At 38.9% G+C, this 15,850-nt stretch overlaps 2 protein-coding genes across 9 annotated transcripts in view; one reads left to right on the top strand and one right to left on the bottom strand.

Moving 5' to 3' along the window:
* LOC103037426 (C-reactive protein) overlaps positions 1-15,850 on the top strand; it is a 190,755-nt gene that overhangs the window by 122,139 nt on the left and 52,766 nt on the right. The window lies entirely within an intron of this gene.
* dlg4b (discs, large homolog 4b (Drosophila)) overlaps positions 1-15,850 on the bottom strand; it is a 70,805-nt gene that overhangs the window by 24,153 nt on the left and 30,802 nt on the right. Inside the window, exon 1 of one of the 8 annotated variants that reach the window (XM_049463195.1) lies at positions 13,171-13,543. The exons of the other annotated variants lie outside the window; for them this stretch is intronic. Within the exon in view, the coding sequence (XP_049319152.1) occupies positions 13,171-13,263 (93 nt within the window). The 5' untranslated portion in view covers positions 13,264-13,543. Of the gene's footprint in view, positions 1-13,170; positions 13,544-15,850 lie in introns of those variants that run through there. 8 annotated transcript variants of the gene reach the window in all.

The following is a 15,850-nucleotide window of genomic DNA, read 5'->3' as shown; positions in this document are numbered from 1 at the left end:
ACTTTATTAGAAACACCCTTCCTTGTGCTGTTTCTCACTGGCCACTATATTAGAAACACCTACCTTGTGCTTTCACTCACTGGCCACTTTATTAGAAACACCTATACTGTGTTTCCACTCTCTGGCCACTTTATCCAAAACCCATATACTGTGTTTTCACTCACTGGCCACTTTATTAGAAACCATTATGTTCAGTTTACATTTACTGGCCACTTTATCAGAAACACCTACCTTGTACTTTTACTTACTGGCCACTTTATCAGAAACACCCAACCTTGTGCTTTCACTCACTGGCCACTTAATTAGAAACCCATATACTGTGTTTCCACTCACAGGCCACTTTATTAGAAACAATTACTGTGTGTGTTCAATCACTGGCCACTTTATTCGAAACACCTACTTGAAACTTCCACTCACTGGCCACTTTATTAGAAATAGCTACAAAGCAGCAATCACTGTGACTTCTTAAGAATAACTTATTTAATTGATGTTATTTTAAGTCAAGTAATTGACTGATTAATGGAGTAATCTTGACAGCTATTATACACTTCTCTTCTCTCTCTCTCTCTCTCTCTCTCTCTCTCTCTCTCTCTCATGTTCCTGCTGCTGCTGTCTGCATTATGACAGTTTCTTAAACTGAAAGCATTTCATGAACCTCAGCTATAAATAGACAATCGCTAACAGGACACACACACACACATAAACACACACTTTTTTCCGTAGACGTAGATGGTTTTGTTGTGTGTTCGAAATGAAGGCCTCCAGAGATGGACTGCATTGCTATTATTAGACATTCAAATTTAACAAGCATCAACAGCACACACACAAACACACCATTTCTGCTGTGTCCGTCTGTCTATTTCAGTGGACTGCTGTAATTAACTGTGATATGCCGTTAATAAAATAGTTTTTTTTTTTATTTAGACACTAATTGTTCTGACTCCTTTCCATTAAAACTAATATAAACACATACAAATATACTGGAAAGATTCAACAGGCCCAACCTAACCACAATACATAAAGATCCCTCATTCCAACAGGTCTGGCCAAACCACATCTACCAAAAGTCCCTCCTCAATCCAAAAGGCCCAACCAACCAAATTCTCACACCTTCAAGACGACAGCTGCCTTGCAGAGGAAGTTAATGGTAAAGGTGATGGACTGACCAAGCATGCCTCCAGATCTATACCCTGTTGAGTAGGGGTGTCACGATTCTCTAAATCCTCGATTTTATTTTATTTCCGATCTTAGGGTCACGATTCGATTTGATTCTCGATATTCTTTTTTCTTTTGTTTTTCCAGCAGAGAGGCCTATGCCAGTTTTAGATTAGTCTATGGTCAATCATTGGTTTGATTCATAAAATTTAAAATATCTTTTTTCAAAAGGTGGGCTTGATATAAGTGATGCAAAGTGATACAAGTGATCTGTAATACACCACATTAGGCACTTAATTAAATTTAAATAATTTAATTAAGATATATATGTAATGCCATCTAGTGGCTTTTTTTGGTAGCAGCAGTGTGCACTATTAAAACAGCAATGTGCAACATAAAATAAATAATAATAAAAAATACAGGAACAGTCATGTACAAACTGAACTCTATCCTACTATAACAGGTAAACATGAAAAATAAGACTCGTCCCTGAGAATGAGAAGTTTTTTTCTTTAATAAAGATATATTATTAACTTTATCTGAGAGAAAGATGCTCCTTAAGGTACCAAAACTATTAACATATTTGAGGCTAGACAAAACAACTGTTATTTTTATATGTTCAAGTTTTTCTTTAAGAAGATGAGAATGTCCACATTCTCTGGAGAAAGAGCTGCTCTTTCAGCAGTCACAATGTCCGCGGCGTCGGCTACAGTGTGCTGCGCCACTTGCGTAGCGTGCTGCGCCACTTGCGTAGCGTGTGTGTGCTTGCGTAGCTTAGAGGGAGGGATCGTCGATCCTCTTTTTGACTTCGAGGCTCGAAACCATGACATAATTTCGATCGATTTCGATGAAATATCTACTGTTGAGCATCTATGGGCCATCCTTAAATGGAAGGTGGAGGAGTGCATGGTTTCCAGCATCCACCACCTCAATGATGTCGTTCTTAGTAGTAAAGCAGATTACAGTGGTAACCTGTTAAGTTCTAGTTAACTCTGGTAAATGCTGGCAAATAATTACACAAAATATTAAAACTTTGTTGTCAGTGGTTTAGACATTAATGGCTGTGGGTTGAGTTATTTTAAAGGCCCAGGAAATTTACACTGTTATACAAGCTGTACACTGACTACATTGTATCAAGGAGTGTCATATGGCCAATGTTGTCTCATGAAACGTATAATAAAATATTTACAGGGTTCTTACACTTTTAAACTAATAAATTCCCATGATTTTCCATGCCTTCAAGGTCAATTTTCATGACAATACAATTTTTCATGACCAAAGCATCAGTGCAGACATGGACAATGAAACCAAAAAGCAACTAAAACTATAATAAAAAACAATTATAGCAGGTCTAAAATTAATCTTATAAAAATTCTGACACAATCTTTAAAAATAAAATGTGTGTCAGATCCTGAGAACTCCATTGTGTAGAGCCAAACTACTAAATTAACTGTCCTAATGATATATATATATAGATGTTGATATAACTTTGTTATATCAAAATAGATTTTCTCTATCAATAAACTGAAACACAAAGCTTTGTAGACCTAATGTCCAAAACTTTTCCAAAACTTTCTGGGTATTTTCATTTTTCCAAAACTTGCCATTTTAAATTCCATGACTTTTCCAGGTTTTTCATGACCGTACGAACCGTGTATTTCCAAAAATGGGGGTGTACTCACTTTTGTAAGATACTGTAGCATGAAACTGGGGAAATACCATGAGATATATTAGTTAAACACAATTAAACCACAGTCTTACTACTTTTATTGACTTAAGAATCGTTTTTTTAAATATTGTAATTTAAAAATTCTGTCAGTTTCAACAATTTAGACTGCAAAAAACACAACATAATTTTACACATTTTCATTTTATAGCTTGTACTTTTTGCAGAGAGATGGTGGAAACAAGCTACACAGTTTGGACAACACTGTATAACTAAAACTGATGAAACTGCACAGGCACATATCTGAACTCTGACCCCTGTTAAACCAGGCAGCGTTAGTCATTAAGTGTGCACTTCACTGTCCATCTGAGTGCACACTTAAACCCCAACAATGATAGTGCTGCTGCAGTCCCACACCTGGGCACGCTCAATCCAGTCTGCACTCTAATCTCACACTGAATGCACACTCCCACACCAAACGAGCACTCTGAGTGTGCTCTCAGATTCACAGCTCAATGTTCACTCTGAGCTGAAGCACTCTGCAGCCGTGCAGCCGTGAAGACTCTGACTGACTGATTAAATGTAAATGACGTTTTAAAAAAGCATGAGGCTGAAGCACAACAAGCTAACGGGCCCAACCAAACAACCTTCAGCAGTTACATCAGAATCTTTCACAACCTAAATGCTCAACCAAATGATCTCAATGAAAATCATTCTCAGAAAACACCTTGAAGATGTTTAAGATTTTGCAGGAACAAAAAGGCCAACTAAACCTCCTCCCATAAAGATTTATAGTCCAGCAGGTCCAATCAAACAGACTTACAACAAAGATCCCTCAATCTTAAAAGCTCAAATAAACAGCCTCACGTAAACATCTTACAGAAACCGCAGACCGATCTAATAAAAAGATTTCCCAGAAATAAAAGATATAATTAAACAACTTTGCAGTACTATCTTACAGAAAATACTACAGTCCAACTAAACCACCTTACATAAAGATCTTTTATTTCAGCAGGGCCAAACAGTCTCACACAGAGATCTTTCAATCCAACAAGCCCAAATAAACTGTCTCACATAAACATCTTACAGAAACCAGAGGCCCTACCAAATTATCTAATAAAAATATTTCTCAGGGTCTAAATTTCCAACTGTCACCCCTGGCGCTGTCAGCGCTCTCGTTTCCCCCACACTCAGCTCTATCTGCGATTCTGCACCTCAAGACTACAATACCCAGAACACACCACACAGAGACTCTGGCGATCATGTGACGCTTCCACGAAGTAATTCTCCAAATTACTAACACCTGTTTGGCCGGGTACTTAAGCCTGCACAGAACTCTCACTCCTTGCTGAGTATTGTTTGGTTCGTCCTGCTTTACAACGCGTTTCTCTGATCTCTGTTTTGTTATTCCGTGTATTACCTTTTTTTTCGTGTACCTCGACTCCGATTTTTGCCTGCCCTGTGTTGTTGCTCAATTCGTGTTTTTCTGACCAGTGGACTGTTTATTCGACTCTGATTTTTGCCTGTTCTCTGATATTGCCCTGCCCGTGTTAGACTCCGAACTGTGTACCCCCTTAAGGTATGTTTAGCCCTGTATGCATCTGTTTATCGTCCTTTAAATAAATATATGTCAATCCAACAAGCTCATTAAATTAAATTACATTACTGTACAACAAAATCTTCACAAAAAAAATCTGCCAATCCAACAGACCCAACCAAACTATCTTATAAAAAGATCTCCTCAGAAATAAAGGTCCAACCAAACTATCATGCAGAAAATTTCCCAGGAACTAAAGGCCCAACCATATTACCATATTGACTAACAGAAACATGTCAATCCAATAAATCCAGCCAAACCACTTCACAGAAAGATTTTTCAATCCTATAAGTTAATCAAAATGATCTCTTAGAAAGATGTCTCAGGAACTAAAGGTTTAATTAAATAATCTTGTTGTAATATCTTTCACAACTAAATGTCCAACCAAATTATCTCATAAAAAGATCTCTCAGGAGCTAAAGGTTCAATTAAATTATATTGCTGTAAGATCTTTCAAGAACTGAAGGTCCAATGAAATCTCACAGAAAGATCTGTCAGTCCAACCGATCCAACCAAATTATCTTATAAAAAGATATTTTCGGAAATAAAGGTTAAACTATTGTGCAGAAAAATCCCAGGAAACAAAAGACCAATCATATTAACTAACAGAAACATGTCAATCCAACAGATCCAGTCAAACCACCTCACAGAGAGATTTTTTTAATCCAATAACTTCATCCAAATGATCTCATAAAAAAGATCTCTCAGGAGCTAAACGGTTAATTAAATAATCTTGCTGTAAGATCTTTAACAACTAAAGGTCCAACCAAAATATCTCATAAAAAAGATCTTTCAGGAGCTAAAGGGTTAATTAAATTAAATTGCTGTAAGATCTTTCAGGAACTGAAACGAAATCTCACTGAAAGATCTGTCTGTTTTAGAAACTAAAGGTCCAACCATACAATCCTGCAAAAAATACCAACAAAACTTCCACAATAGGATCTCACAGAATCTAAATAGCCAAGCAAATTATCTTGCTAAGTGATCTCTCAAGTACTAAAAGAAGCAAACTCCACAAAGGGAGAGCTCTCAGGAAGTAAAGGTGCAATCAACTCACTTCAGAGAAAGCTCTTACATAAGCCAAAGCAGAGATGACTACCTCAGCAGTGTCAGTGATTGAGATGTGGAGGAGTTCAGGTCAAGCTGGTGGGAAAGACTGATAGTTGCTGAGGTAACTGTGGACCTCTGGAATCAAACAGTGCATCAGGAGAGCAGCTGACTGCATGTGTTAGAGGAGCGGAGCTGGAAACAATGTGTAAAAAGAGGCTAAACAGCTTTATAATCATATCAAAGCACTGTGAGGTCAGAGACAAACACTCCTATCATAATGCTAAATTTACATAATGCTAATTTCCCCGCTGGCTCTCTGTATCTCAGCTACAGCAGCGTCAGCGTTTCACTGAGCGAAGTGTGACTTCAGAGAGAGAGTGTGTGTGTGTGTGTGTGCTGTGCTGAGCACTTCTATACACTCACATTTAAATCCACTCAGGAACTGTCCTTTGTGTGTGCGTGTGTGTGTGTGTCACTGTCAGAGTGTTCTGACTTGGTGGTCAAAAATGAACAGACAGCAGCTGATTTCACATTTTCACAATGGGGCGAGAGACGTAGAGAAACAGAGTGAGAGAGAGAGAAAGAAAGAAAGGGAAAGTGAGAGTAGAGGGCGAGAGACATATAGTAAGAGAGAAAATGAGAGAGTGGTGTAAGCTCGATCACTCACAGCCTGTTTCACACTATACCCTACAGCAGTTACATAACTAACACACATACACACACACTAATATATCCAGTGAAGTGTGTTTAAACACAGACATTTCAGAGTTATATTTATTCATCACTCTGCTATTGTCTCTCTCTTCTTTCTCCCTCGCTCGCTCCTTCTCTCCAGTGTTTTCATGGCTTTGAATTAATTAAAGAGATTTCTTTATTTCTTTTCCTCTCTCGGCAGCCTCCGACCATCCCCCATCTCTCTCTCTCTTCTTCACCTTCACTCTCTCTCTCTAATTCCCTTTTCTCCTTCTCTCCTCTAGAATCTAGAGTCTTAAAAAAAGTCCAGAATGGGTTTTTTTTTTAGACCAAGCTGAAAACTGAATCCCCACATCCGTACACCAGGATGTGAATTTCAGGCTGATTCCTGATTGTGTTCTACCACTGAAGTCCCGACTGCTTTGTCCGAATCCCATTTCTCTTTTGTACCCCTACCCCTTGTTTTCGAGTTTAATCCTCTCACTTGAAACAGAGTTACAAGAGGGGAATAGGTGAAATCCTTCCTCTAAGAATTAGGAAACCCTCCAAGCACCCGATACAGATATAGCTATAGGTTATAGCAGTGGGGCGCTAAAGTTCAGCAACTGCTGCTTAACTAGTTAACTTTAGGGTTTTATTGTATGTATTCTGAAAGGTGGCAGGCGGGGTAGCAATTATAGTTATAATTAGCATTATAATAGTTATAATTAGCATTATAATGTGATGGAGAGCAATATCTGCTTTTATTAACTTTTATTTTTCCTTTCCACCTTAAATGCCATAGTCTCTGTTGTAGTGGTGTCACGGTACAGAAAATTAACAACCCACGGTTCGGTACGTTTTCGGTAGAAGGTTGGTGGAAAAAATAAAGAGTATAGCCTCAGCTATAACATGTATAGCCTCATGTTTTGTTTTTTGGGATGGAATGTTGTACTGGGGTTTGAGCTCTTTTATCAAATGCTTGAAACCAGGGTTCTCTCCTACTGTCATCATGAGAGTCTCCATCTTTTGGATCTTGTTGGAACAAACAAACAATGAGCCTGATTGTGGTGCTTTATTAAGAACAATAAAAACTGGATTACTTTAACTGAAAACTACACTAAACAACAGATATTTTTTTCTAAGCATTTTACTGGATGCATTTCAGTGTTTAAGTTTTTTTAAAGAAATATCAGCTTTTGAGCACAGCTTCAACCTGCACTCTCTGGTGCACTGAACTTTGGGACTTGCTATGGGCAGTCAGTAGCAGTGCTACAGCTACACTTTTCGGGTACAACACTCCTGTAAACATTAGTTCCGCATTACGTTCATTGGTTCCACCAGTCTTCTTTAGACTGTCTGTACCCGTTACACCCCTATTGCACTATTTAAGGTGGAACAGAAAAGTTAGCTAGCTAGTTATATTCTGAGACAAACTACTTGTGATTTTTTTTTTGTATGCTTTTAATGAAGAAAACAGCCATAAAACACTGAAACTACACATATACCTGTGTAAATATAGTGGTTATCATCATTTTTAACAAGAAAAATTCCCTTTAAAAATTGTGGGTTTCTTTGGTGGCTTGTGCCGCCATATTGCCTGTAATTCTAAGATCATTGTTTTGTGTGTGTCTCTGAAAAATCTTAATTTGATGGGTCATATACCCCTAACACTTCCCCCTCCCCCTTTAGCCTAGCAAGAATCAGGACACCCTAGCCCTATGCATGTACAAGTTAAAAAAAGGGGGGTAGGGGCTAAATGGTAGAATTAAGGGTTGAAATGGGATTGGGACTTTTCTATTTTTACCCATTTATCTCACAAATGAACTCATCTACTCACTAGGACACCTCGTATCACTCGCAATGCTTCTGATACTAGGAGGGTGAGAACAAGTTCAAAAGAAAGGAAAATTCTGGTTCCCCAGTTCTGATACATCAGCCAACAGATGCCAGTGCCACCAGCATCACAATGGTAGGGATGAGGAGCGAGAGCATCATCTACCCACAAAACGAAAGCATGGTCGATTTTGCTTTCTCTGGCTCTGGCTGCTGATGTATGACCTGAAATTTAAATGTGCAATCCTTGGAACACTCTGGGCCAATCAGAGGGATGTTTCGGCTGAGTCTGCCAAAATACCCCTGAGAGAACAATCCTGATTGGACAATTTCAGATCTGTTTAGATCTGTTTAGACTACAGAATTACAGAAGTCTAAACACCAGCTTCCTTCTACTGAAAAACAATCCACTACAGTCACAGATAACAGACCTCCATTAAATCTTCTCTGAACACCTAGAGAGGTTCTCCGGGTTCCTCGCTGGAACATCAGTCACATTTAGGTTACCAGGCAACAGCAGGATGAGGCTTTTTTCCAAAAAGGCATTCAGCTCGCTCCAGTAAGCCTTTCAGAGCTCATATTCCACAGCCCATTAGCTTCAACACTCACCACAGCTTTCACGCCAACCCACTCAAACTGACGTTCTAGACTGACAACCGTGCGATCTGCATAACGTCCAAGTGATCTTACACTGAACTCCCTCTGCACGCCTATGGAACAGCAGGTGTATGAATGAAACACTCAAACTCCATACTGAAACATACTTTCAAAAACAGCTGAGAAATGCGAACAACATTCAGAGCTAATTTAAGGACGCAACTGATGTATCCTTCATGGTTGGGCTGGCTGATATGGTAAAAATGTAACAAAACAAACTTTATTTCAATAGTTTGACGTAGGCAAAATGTATAAGTAGGGACAAGATTCTTGAAAAGGTCAACTTGTACATTTCAATACTTAGTACAGTATTTTTTATTTTATCATTTATTTATTTTATATTTTATAAATATACTGGCTGTTATCTAGCTAAACAGGACTGACTGTGTTCTCTGTAATGAAATATATAGTTAGTCAAAGTTTTATAAGAACTGATGATATTCACAATTGCTCAATATGCTCCAGAAAGAACGGATGTAGCTGAATAAGAATAGCTGTGGTAACATGGTTTTAGCTGAATGCTGATTGGATTCAGTCAGTCTTAACATGGTTTTAGCTGAATGCTGATTGGATTCAGTAAGTCATAACATGGTTTTAGCTGATTGCTGATTGGATTCAGTAAGTCGTAACATGGTTTTAGCTGATTGCTGATTGGATTCAGTAAGTCATAACATGGTTTTAGCTGATTGCTGATTGGATTCAGTAAGTCGTAACATGGTTTTAGCTGATTGCTGATTGGATTCAGTAAGTTGTAACATAAAAGTAGCTGAATGCTGATTGGATTCAGTAAGTCGTAACATGGCTGGAGCTGAATTCTGATTGGATTCAGTAAGCCTTAACATGGCCATAGCTGAATGCTGATTGGATTCAGTAAGTCGTAACATGGTTTTAGTTAGATGCTGATTAGGTTCAGTAAGTCGTAATATGGTTGTATCTGAATGCTGATTGGATTCAGTATGTTGTAACATGGTTTTAGCTGAATGCTGATTGGATTCAGTCAGTCGTAACATGGTTTTAGCTGAATGCTGATTGGATTCAGTCAGTTTTAACATGGTTTTAGCTGAATGCTGATTGGATTCAGTAAGTCGTAACATGGTTTTAGCTGAATGCTGATTGAATTCAGTAAGTCGTAACATGGTTTTAACTGAATGCTGATTGGATTCAGTCAGTTGTAACAAGGTTTTAGCTGAATGCTGATTGGACTCAGTAAGTCGTGACATGGTTTTAGCTGAATGCTGATTATACTCAGTAAGTCGTAACACGGTTTTAACGGAATGCTGATTGGATTCAGTAAGTCGTAATATGGTTTTAGCTGAATGCTGATTGGATTCAGTAAGTTGTAACATGGTTTTAGCTGAATGCTGATTGGATTCAGTCAGTCGTAACATGGTTTTAGCTGAATGCTGATTGGATTCAGTAAGTTGTAACATGGTTTTAGCTGAATGCTGATTGGATTCAGTAGGTCGTAACATAAAAGTAGCTGAATGCTGATTGGATTCAGTATTTTGTAACATGGTTTTAGCTGAAAGCTGATTGGATTCAGTCAGTCGTAACATGGTTTTAGCTGAATGCTGATTGGATTCAGTCAGTTTTAACATGGTTTTAGCTGAATGCTGATTGGATTCAGTAAGTCGTAACATGGTTTTAGCTGAATGCTGATTGGATTCAGTAAGTCGTAACATGGTTTTAACTGAATGCTGATTGGATTCAGTAAGTCGTAACATGGTTTTAGCTGAATGCTGATTGGATTCAGTAAGTCGTAACATGGTTTTAACTGAATGCTGATTGGATTCAGTCAGTCGTAAGTCGTAACAAGGTTTAAGCTGAATGCTGATTGGACTCAGTAAGTCGTGACATAGTTTTAGCTGAATGCTGATTGGACTCAGTAAGTTGTAACACGGTTTTAACTGAATGCTGATTGGATTCAGTAAGTCGTAATATGGTTTTAGCTGAATGCTGATTGGATTCAGTAAGTTGTAACATGGTTTTAGCTGAATGCTGATTGGATTCAGTCAGTCGTAACATGGTTTTAGCTGAATGCTGATTGGATTCAGTAAGTTGTAACATGGTTTTAGCTGAATGCTGATTGGATTCAGTAGGTCGTAACATGGTTTTAACTGAATGCTGATTGGATTCAGTAAGTCGTAACATGGCTGTGGCTGAATGCTGATTGGATTCAGTCAGTCGTAACATGGTTTTAGCTGAATGCTGATTGGATTAGCATTCAGCAGCAGATTCCAGCAGGAATCAGCAGATTCCTCTCCCCCTTGAGACTCATTTAGGACTGACCATCCTCAGCACTAAACTAATACAGAGAGAGAGAGAGAAAGAGAGATAAGAGAGAGAGAGGGGGGTATGCACAAGGGCATTGGTGTACGAGGTGTGTGAGTTTTTCAATTATGTGTGAGTGTTTCATTAGTGTGCAAGAGTTCTGTCTGCGTGTAGTGTTTGTTCAGTGTTTAATTGGTGTGTGCATGAGTGTTTCACTGGTGTGTGTTTCATTGGTGTGTGCAAGTGTTTAAACGTTGTGTGTGATTGCTTCATCGTAGTTGTGAATGGTTAATTGGGGTGTGTCTGTGTGAATGTTTATGTGTAAGTGTTTTATGTATGTGTGTGTTTCATATCTGTATGAGTGTTTGTGTGTGGGTGTTTAATGTTTGTGTGAGTGTTTCATATCTGTGTGAGTGCATGTGTGTTTCATATCTGTATGATTGTTTGTGTGTGGGTGTTTAATGTTTGTGTGTGAGTGTTTCATATCTGTGTGAGTATTTGTGTGTGAGTGATTTATATCTGCGGGAGTGTTTGTGTATAAGTGTTTAATAACTATGTGAGTGTTTGTGTGTGAGTGTTTCATATCTGTGTGAGTGTTTGTGTGTAAGTGTTTCATATCTGTGTGAGTGTTTGTGTGTAAGTGTTAAATAACTATGTGAGTGTTTGTGTGTGAGTGTTTCATATCTGTGCAAGTGTTTGTGTGTAAGTGTTTAATAACTGACCGTGTTTATGTGTGTTTCATATCTGTGAGTGTTTGGGTGTTTCATATCTTTGTGATTGTTTGTGTGTGAGTGTTTTATATCTGTGTGAGTGTTAATCTTTATGGGAGTGTTTGTGTGTGAGTGTTTCATATATGTGCAAGTGTCTGTGTGTAAGTGTTTAATAACTGACAGTGTTTATGTGTGTTTCATATCTGTGAGTGTTTGGGTGTTTTATATCTTTGTGAGTGTTAATCTATGTGGGAGTGTTTGTGTGTAAGTGTTTCATATATGTAAGTGTTTGTGTGTGTTTCCTATTTGTGAGTATTTGTGTGTGAGTGTTTCATATATGTGTGAGTGTTTCATATCTGTGTTAGTGTTTCACATCTGTGGAAATGTTTGTGTGTGAGTGTTTTATATCTGTGGGAATATTTGTGTGTGAGTGTTTCATATCTGTGTATTTGTTTCATATCTGTCTGTGTGTTTGTGTGTGAGTGTTTCATTGGTGTCTGTGAGTGTTTTGTTGGTGTGTTGTTTAATTGAGTGTGAGTGTTTCACCCTAAACAACCTTCTGTAGAGAGAGTGAAACAAATCTTAATGTTAGGAACAGACACACTCTAAGCGAGTGAGGATGATGGTGTGTCTCAGCGCAGTCAAACAAAATAACAATCACAGTCATGGTCCTTAGTCGCCATGACAACATATGAACTGACTCCAGCAAGTAACCCATGATAACACCAAACCGGTAACCCTGGTAACCTGTAGTGCTCAGTGAGATTGATGGGCTGTGCTTTCCAATCTACACAACCCTCCATCTAGATACCCATGCCCATCTATTCTATAAGCTAATCAAAAACAACAAAAACACAACTTTTACTGTGCCAATTTCTTAAGCATCTCAGAGTAAAAGTACAGATCTAAGATAACCATTTATTAGCTATTTAATAGAATTCCCTAAACCTTAACTGATCCTGGATAGACATCCTAGTTTAATAAATATGGGACATTTTTCTGATATTAGCAACATATGGCAAGCAATTTTAGCTTAAGGCCACACCAGTAAGTATTCTACCAATAAAAACTAATTTCAGATATTAGCTATGAAATATTTAATAATAATAAAAATCATACCTACATATATATATATATGTAATATATGTATAAATATATGTATGTCATACATAAGGATTACTAGTCATTTCATAGCTACTACTACTATTACTACTACAGTACTACTAGTAGTATTGACTAGTTACTATTTTAGCTGGAACTCCCAAGAGCATACACACACACACACACACACACACAGTGTGTAGGTATGTATCATTAAGGCTTGTGGGTGGGGCAAGCAGGTGTCCAGCACCTGTTCACACATGGCTACTCCAGAGCTAGAAACAGTAACCATGGCAACCTTCATTTACTAAACAGGGTCCGCGCTCATCCACGCGCACGCACGCGCGCACGCACACAAACACACAAAAAACACAAACACACAACATATCCAAAAGCCACACAGACAATGACAGACACACACGCACACCCTCCCCCTGCTCGTGACTCAGCCCTACCATCACCATCCTCTGTCTGTGTCTCTTCGCTCTCCTCACGTTGCTGATGAAGCGCCTGCCCATCTTCTTCGCATACCATACCGACACCAGCATGACGTCACACCGGGGGCGGGGCGCAGAGCTTACGTAAAAACGTCAACCCCGAGCAGAAATGACTTGTATTATAATAATAACAATATTAATACTAACAATAATAACGAAAGAAAAAGAAACCCCGCCGAACCGCGAACAGCACTCACTGTCGGCGCGCGCTGGAGAATCCGTTTAGGTCACGTGCGCTCCCGGCAAAAACAGTTAAAAGACGATTCTAACTGCTGCGTTCAGCCCGCGCGCCTCCCTCCTACTGCTGCTGCTCTCGCGCAGCTCCGCAGCTCCAAACCCTCCAGCCCGAGAGAGAGAGAGAGAGAGAGAGAGAGAGAGAGAGAGAGAGAGAGAGAGATGGGGAGAGAGAGAGAGAGAGAGAGAGAGAGAGAGAGGGAGAGATGGGGAGAGAGAGAGAGAGAGGGAGAGAGATGGAGAGAGAGAGAGAGAGAGAGAGAGAGAGAGAGAGAGAGCGATGGGGAGAGAGAGAGAGAGAGAGAGAGAGAGAGAGAGAGAGAAAGAGCGATGGGAGAGAGAGAGACAGAGAGAGAGATGGGAGAGAGAGAGAGACAGAGAGAGAGAAAGAGAGAGAGATGGGAGAGAAAGATGGAAGAGTGAGACAGGGATGGAGGGAGAGAGGAGAGGGAGGAGAGGGATAGGAACTTGGAGGATGGGAGAGGGAAGAGAGAGGAGAGAGAGAGGGAGAGAGAGAGGGGATGGGAGAGTGAAAGACAGAGAGAGAGAAATTAGAGAGAGAGAGAGTGAGAGAGAGATTGGGAGAGTGAAAGACAGAGAGAGAGAGAGAGAAATAGGAGAGTGAGATAGATATGAGAGTAAGAGAGAGAGATATATAGAAGAGAGAGAAAATGGGCAAATGAAAGAGAGAGAGAAGATGTGTAGGAGAAGGGAATATATGATGATAGAGAGAGAAAATGAAAGAGTGAGAGAGATAGGAGAAAGAGAGTGAGAAAAACTGAGATGTGGATTAGAGAGGGGGTGGGTGAGGTAGAGGATAAGAAAAATAACAGAGAAAAAGAAGATTAAAAGTGAGAGAGAGAAAGGAGTAGAGAGAGGGACAGGAAAATAGAAGAGAGATTGACAGAGAAAGCATGGAAAACAGAGAGAAAGTGTTATAGGGAAGAGATGATGGGAGAGACAGCAAGAGAGAGGAAGGATGGTAGAGGTAGAAGAGGAGGAAAGAGTGTATCTGCAGTTCTGTGACAGACTATGGGATATGAGGGTTTCAGAGATGTGCAGAAATGTTTCAGTGGTGTGTGGTAGTGTTATATATGTGTGCATTTGCTCTTTTGGTAGTGTGCAGTGGTGTTTCAGAGGTGTGCGCATAATAGTTTCAGTGGTGTGCAGTAATATTCCAGTGGTGAACATGCATGTTTCAGATTTGTGTGCATGTTTTAGTGGTGTGTGCAGTGTTTCTAGTCATGTTTCTAGTCACAAGAGTATTAATGGTATGTGCAATTGTGGTGACACTTTCTATGAATGCCATCTCTATAAGACTCTATAAACATATTTATAACACATTATAATGCCTTCATAAGGCATTATTAACATGGCTATACATATTTATAAAACTCTATAATTCATCATAGCCATGTTTATTATGCATCATGAACTGTGATTATAATGCATTAATAGCTGTGTTTATAACATGTTATATGTCAATTCCAAGAAACTCAGTCCCAGCTTGTAGACTTGTATCATGACTAAAACAGCTTCCAACTTATAAACACACCCTCAGTAATCCTATAAATATATTTTTAACCACTCATGAATTATACTTGTCTTGAATATAATATTAATTATAATGTATTATAACAGGTCTTTGTGCGCTCTAAGTAAAGTGACAGACTTTCTTAGTGGGACTAGATTATTAATGATAGATATATACTATTTTAACATGTATATCATAAGCATAGCTAATAATGTATTATGATCACAAGTCATAATGCTTAATAAACATGGCTATAGTGGGTTATGCATTTTTATAAATATTTATAGCCATGTTTATAATGCCTTATAAATGCAGTCTCATAAAGATTACATTCATAGAAAGTGTTACCGCAATTGTTTTTGTGATGTACACAAGTGTTTCAGAGGTGTGCACAAATGTGTCTGTGGTGTGTGGTAGTGTTATATATGTGTGCATGTGCTATTTTGGTAGTGTGCAGTGGTGTTTCAGAGGTGTGTGCATAATAGTTTCAGTGGTGTGCAGTAATATTCCAGTGGTGAACATGCAAATATTTCAGATGTATGTGCATGTTTATGTGGTGTGTTTTAGCGATGTGCACAAATGTTTCGGTGGTGTGAGGGTGTTTTAGTGGTGTGCACAAACCTTTTAGTGGTGCACATGAGCATCAGTGGTGTTTGCAAGGGTTCCAGTGGTGTGCACAAGTGTTCAAGTCATTTGCACAAGTGTTTGATTCATGTGTGCAAGTGCTTCAGTCATATGCACAAGTGTTTCAGTTGTATGAAGATGTGTGCACACACTGAAACACACACAAGTGTTTTAGGCGTGCACAAGGGTTACAGTCATGTGCACGAGTGTTTCAGTGGAGTGTTATAATGGTCTGCACAAGTGTTT

This window comes from Astyanax mexicanus, chromosome 13 (assembly GCF_023375975.1).
Source record: "Astyanax mexicanus isolate ESR-SI-001 chromosome 13, AstMex3_surface, whole genome shotgun sequence".
Lineage (NCBI taxonomy): Eukaryota > Metazoa > Chordata > Actinopteri > Characiformes > Acestrorhamphidae > Astyanax > Astyanax mexicanus.
The sequence above is the reverse complement of the archived record's forward strand: the minus strand, read 5'-3'. Positions and strand labels throughout refer to the sequence as shown.